The 5,871-nt window shown below is 40.8% G+C and overlaps 1 protein-coding gene across 1 annotated transcript; it reads right to left on the bottom strand.

Annotated features, from left to right (window-relative positions):
* Positions 1–230: 230 nt before the first annotated feature.
* LOC148039010 (vacuolar protein sorting-associated protein 60.2-like) lies at positions 231–2,889 on the bottom strand. The gene is made up of 7 exons (XM_087674877.1): positions 2,684–2,889; positions 2,026–2,177; positions 1,843–1,936; positions 1,610–1,681; positions 1,423–1,534; positions 569–738; positions 231–444 (listed from the first exon to the last, which is right to left on the bottom strand). The coding sequence occupies exons 1-7, from the start codon at positions 2,759–2,761 to the stop codon at positions 406–408; spliced, it is 717 nt and encodes a 238-aa protein (XP_087531003.1). The 5' UTR covers positions 2,762–2,889; the 3' UTR covers positions 231–405.
* Positions 2,890–5,871: the final 2,982 nt, after the last annotated feature.

Below are 5,871 nucleotides of genomic sequence, written 5' to 3'. Positions count from 1 at the left end.
GCCTAGGACAATTTCCGATTTGACTAATTGTCATGTGGAACTCTTCCACAACAAGGGAAAACTTGTAACCACAAATTCATTCGTTATTATTGCAATATTAATGAACGCTTAAGAGAGTTTTCCAAATGACACCAAATGATCAAATGACAAGCATTATGATTTCATTGAATGAGTCTTTTGAATTTTGAGCATGGCATCGTCTATACTCGTTATATCACATCGTTCGCAACTTGATGAGAATTTTATATATTTATTATTTATTTATATTTATATAATTATAATGCTACCAAAGTACAAGTACTATTCAACTTAACGTTCTTACCAAGACAAATCTGTCAAGAATTGCAATCATTTTTTACATAGGGCTCTTGCATTTAGGCTCGTATCTCAGCTATGAGAACCCGATCATGTCCGTATGGATAATCTGGGCAGCGCATCCACGATCTGCAGCAATATGTACTCAGCTTAGCAATGGCTTACCTGAAGCAAAGTTGATTGAAAAACACCCAACCATTTACATTAACAGGATGTCATAAAGGGCCGTGTAGTAAAGAAAGAATTCCAAAACCTGTGATGCAGGCTGAGGGCTCGGTGCTGTGTGATCCCTGGAAGCAGAGGGGAGCCTTGCATCTCCTCGCTCTCCTTCGACCTCTAATTGAGACTCTTCTTCCGCCACCACTTCGTCTGGCACACTCGTTCGTTTTTGGGTCTTCACATCATCCTCTAGAGCATCCAACTCTGCAAAGCAATCGTGCTCAAGTGAAATCTGTAGGCAGGTTTATGTGTGAAGATCTCGCATGATAGAATTGGGCAGTGTGGAATAGAGTAGCACCAGGATCACTATAGCCTGGTAAGCTACATACGCCAACTACTCTCTGCAGGTCTATTATCTATACTTAGCATATATTTAAATTTTACTGTGCTCCCAGGAAATAGTTCGGGCAGCCAGAGTAAACCAAATTTTCTAAACCTGGGGATTGGGGAATTTACGGAACATGAGGCGCACCAGTATTTGTACACGAGAAGTTTTTAACATTTTCCTATGTGAGAAAGGGGGCTCTTTTCCTTTGTGTTTCCCCAGGAGGCATCACATTTCTAGCTGGGCTCTTTAACATTGTCTTACGCAGTGTTCAACATCATGAGCTTCTGCTCATGAGGCACCACCTACCTAGCTAGGTAGGGTTTGGGGGCACAGGGCTACCAGCCCTCGCCCCGGGCCCACTGCCCCTTGCCCCCAACCACAGCTAGCAAGGTATGCAATTCCTCCCTCACAGAAGCTCTTGATGTTATCATAATTCACAACCTGAGAACAACATTGGGAATTTGTCTAAAACTTCATGTAATAGAATGCAGGATGGATTTCACATGGTGATGCGACCTTCTCTAAAATAGGCATTGTTCACAAAAACAGAAAGAAGGTACCTCCCAACAAATCTTCTTCATCCAAGAGATCTGGAGCGCTGTGACCTTGCACCATAGAGTCCTGTATCTCATTGCTTTCGTCGACTATATTCGTAATCTCATCTTGTAGTTTCTGAAATACACGAGTGTAAGACCTCTGGGATCCTTAAAATATCAATGTGCTACAGGTGCAAAACCAGTTACTCACATCAACATCGTCAATTTTCAGGATTTTCAAGGTTGCTTCTAAGTCCTTGTTTCCTGCTTTCATCGCTGCCATCTGTAAGACAAAGATTGCAAAAACTGAGAAGCCCTGCATACTATCTAGTTTTCACGTCCAAAAAATGCTACTCATTCTACAAGGATACAGACAAAGAAGAGAGAAAAGAAAAAAAACAGTGACATACAAACCCTGTGAAAGACACAAACTATTCTTCTTACCGTCTGTTGAGCATCCTTTATGCCTTCCGTCGCAAACGACACTTTTTCCAGACTGAAACTCTGATTGTATAACATGTCCCTTTGAGCTTCATACCTAAGGGCAGCAAGCAAACTACAATCAGAGGTAGAATAGCACGACATACAGGAGATGAAACGTTTACTTCCCCAGCCCAAGATCGTCACATTTTCTTCTGCTTGAGAATCCGCAGTGCTCGAGCTTTCAGAGCTTCCTGCGCAGGTCCCGGCCTTGTCTTCTTGATTTGCTCTTTGAAGCTGAGAAGCTCCACCTCAAGTTTCTGGATCTTCTCGTTTGCAATATCTCCTCGCCTATTTATCTGCATACGCAGAGATTATTCCTATTCAAAACTTCTCACAGCGTCCGTGTATAAATTGCTGAGCTACGACAACAATCTTTAGAGATGAGTATGCACCAAGAGCCTCAGGCAAAAACTAGAATTAACGAACTTCACCATGATAATGCTAAAAATGACTTCACCATGATAATGCTAAAAATGTGCAGGCTGAACGAAATATGTTAGTGGTGAGAATGTGATGCAATACGATCCAAAAGTGCCATTGCTGTGAAGGAGCAGGCCTCGCAATCAGGGAGAAAGCCGAGCAAGCTCAGAAGCTGTCACGGAGCTTCTGATGCTACAGAGGGCCAAGAAAGACGAGTAGGTTGCTGCACCATTCCGAACATATCTCCGCAGTAATGGACTGCGACCTCAAGATTGATGTGGCTTAGAACTGGGCATTGACCTCGATGTGCAAGGTTTCAACTCCAAAACAATCTGGTTATTCTGCGTCAGGAAGCCATGTCAAAGCACGGTTGTTCACTTACCCGTTCCGTGGTCTCTTCGACTGTCAAAGGAGGCGGCTTCTCCTTCTTCTTCTTCTTGAAACTGAAGATCTTTTTCATGGTAGCCGGTGTGCGAGGGAGAGGCGCAGGCAAGAGGAGGCCTCGGCAGAGAACGGTAAGCACGGAAGCTCCAACGGTGCGCGAGAGAGAGAGAGAGAGAGAGGTTGTGTCAAACCAAACAGAACGAATTTCAAAATCTCAGTCGCTTTTCCATACTGAGAATCTCGTAAAAGGGCCTGAAAGTTTTCACAATAAAAAATTTGACAAGTTTATACAAACCGCGAGTTGGTTAAAACCACAAGGGCTTAGCTCCATCATCCATGTTTGTAACATATTGAGAACTTTTTTTTCTTAAAATGTGTTTAAGGCTGGTTTCATACTCATCTGAATGGGTTGCACATATTGGAGCGTGGGGTTAACATGTCGCACAAAGGATTCTGCAAAAATATGTCCGCTCAAAGAGATCTTGACCAACCTGTCCCCATTGGTTACATGATTCTACAGAGAGGTGTCTGCTTAGAGAAATCTTAACCGTGTCCCTATCAATTACAAATCCTAATGTGCTAGAAATGCGCAAGGAATTGAACTCATGATGCATGAAAAGAAAATTTTGGAGCTGCTACCAATCCACCAATCGTATTTTGACAAGTGACATGAGCATACTTTAAATATTTTGTTGTTTGTTCGAACAATGTGAAAGGAGGGCATGTCTTTTATTAAGGGCGATGCATGGCCAACCACCCTCATCTATAATGAGCCTAAGGGCCAATGAGTCTATCCCTCACATCCCATGGCTCTGTAGTGTGGCTCATGCCATTTCCCACTCAGGTGGGTTCGACGCAAAGGTTAGGATGAAGACCATCTTTAGAGCTTTGTGGCAGAATAGAATTACCCTTGTAATGGCAAGGTCCTATTCGGGAAAATGGTTAGAGAGGTGTGTGGACTACTCAAGAGTCTTAGGAAAAAAGATCGTATTTACAACATGTTGAGATCTTGATCCCATAAGAATTTATGCTGAACTATGTGGTTCTTAGATGGCTCGAGATGGCTATCTCACTAGAGCTTTAAGTAGTAAACATGTCATAGCATCAATATTCCCAATAAATAATTTTCCAAAACTAGACCACCTTATATGAAAACCACCACATATCTCTACCAATATAATAGCATATCAACATCATTCCACTAACCCACCCACCATAGGGCATTAGACCACTACTAGCATAGCAACCTACCACCATATAAGATGAGCATAGAATTCAACATAACACCCTACAAAGTACCTTTCATACCAATACTTCTTTTGAGCAACAAAATAGTCATAAAGAAAATAACCTTCTTTGACTCTACACAATGGGCAAAGGTTTGCAATGTTTCTATTAGACTTTTAGAAGACTTGTGACAAGTTGGATTGGGACTTCTTGGAGGGAACCAGTTACGCTTACCTCGACAATAAATTAGTGGGATCTCAACACTTTGCAAGTTGACATGCCACAAGGTGATTGTAGGTGGGAGGAAAGGTGCAATTTTTCCTCTAGTCATTCACTTTGACAAATGAGTTTTTCAAAGCCACATTCTCTACTTTCGAGTCATAAACTTGTTAATGCAAGTAGTCCTCCCATGGATATGGTTCTTCATTTGGTTTAGATGGTGATGTGAAGCCATTGAGAAAGTCTTTGGGGTACATCTTACTCACCCTAGTTGTTGCCCTTACATTATAAGGAGAGAGAGAGAGAGAGAGAGAGCCATAGTGGCCGCCCCACAAGCATAGAGTGGGATAACCATGACCTCTAACTATAGATGAGAATAGAAAACCATAGGTCCAAAATAAGAGTTATTGCCTCAATGAATCCTAACTCGACAACCCCTCACATGGAAAACACCACGTCATCATTTTATGGCTAGCTTGATTATAGATTTAAAAATATTGTAATTCACTGAAGCCATTTTGCATATCTTCTTATTTTATGTAGCAAGAGAAAAACATTTTCCCCCTTCCACCCTATTTAAGGCCTTGGAGGGTAGGCCAAAAAGATCAATGTGGTTCCCAAAGTGCTAATGGGTTCCTCCTTATGGAAAGAAGAGAGGAGGGAACCTCTTTAGAGCAATGGTGGTAGGATGAAGAGGGTGGTATCGAGCCTACTAGAGAACTCCATGGGCCTTAGCGAGACTTGGGAGTCATTATCTACTCTCAAAGAACTCCCCCTCCCCTTGAGTATTATGCATTTATCCCTATGGAGTGAGTTGTTAATCACTCCAAGAAAATTCCTTAGGTGGTAACCCTTCTTTGTTAGCTTCTATTGAATGGAGTCTAACTATGTAATAAACTCGTGGGGGTACACCTTAAAGAACATGTAAGATACCATGTGAGTTCAAAAGAAAGGGTATTTTATTTAGTAAAATTTATAGGATTTTATTTATAAAAGGTTTTTTCTAATTACAATTTGAAAAAAAATCGTAAGTTTAGTAAAATAAAAGGGATCATTTTATATAGCATGTAAAGAAAGGGTATTTCTTAATACCCTTTGAATGCATGTTATATAAATGATTTCTTATAGGTGCACCCCCCCAGTATAGACTATTAGGTTGTTTGTGATATGAAATTCCACCTGGAACCCAAGGTATATGACATTCTATCCCTTGCTCAACCATTTGAAACCCAAACAAACTCCCAAAGCATGCTAGAGCCGAAACCTGTAAGGAAATCAGTTGACTTTCACTAGTTGATTTTCGCACCTATTGATGTGCATTTAGCTCATCATCCTCAACATATGCCCACTAACTCTTGCCTAGAGGAGGACATCTTCTCTGTGAAAAGAAAAAAGTGGTAGGTAGTGAGAGGGCAACCTTGTCAGTATGATAGACATCATTTTTTCAATAGTTAATGAAGCTACATTGAAAAGAAAATTGCATTCCATGCACATTAGGGAGACCTTGGGTGAAGAAACATAGGAGGAACTAGATGATGAAGATTGACAAGGATGTTCAAAGACACACAAGTTAAAGACCAAACTATGTCCAACTTTAGAAGAAAAAAGATTTTTCTCCATAGTTTATTTAATTTGCTTTATTTTGTTCATTTCATGGAGAGAGAAAGCTTCCATCATGAGTCATTATTCTTCATTTGTGCAATTGATTAACTCTTAGGATGAGGATACATTAATTTTTAT

This window comes from Lygodium microphyllum, chromosome 3 (assembly GCF_053477565.2).
Source record: "Lygodium microphyllum isolate KBCC chromosome 3, Lygodium_microphyllum_v1.1.10, whole genome shotgun sequence".
In the NCBI taxonomy this organism is placed as follows: domain Eukaryota; kingdom Viridiplantae; phylum Streptophyta; class Polypodiopsida; order Schizaeales; family Lygodiaceae; genus Lygodium; species Lygodium microphyllum.
The sequence above is the reverse complement of the archived record's forward strand: the minus strand, read 5'-3'. Positions and strand labels throughout refer to the sequence as shown.

Coding starts and splice junctions, on each gene's coding strand:
- LOC148039010 (XM_087674877.1), bottom strand. CDS start 2,761: ATGAAAAAGATCTTCAGTTTCAAGAAGAAGAAGAAGGAGAAGCCGCCT. Junction 1,937..2,025: donor ATTCTCAAGCAGAAGAAAAT/GTGACGATCTTG, acceptor TGCTGCCCTTAG/GTATGAAGCTCAAAGGGACA. Junction 1,682..1,842: donor TAAAGGATGCTCAACAGACG/GTAAGAAGAATA, acceptor TTTGTCTTACAG/ATGGCAGCGATGAAAGCAGG.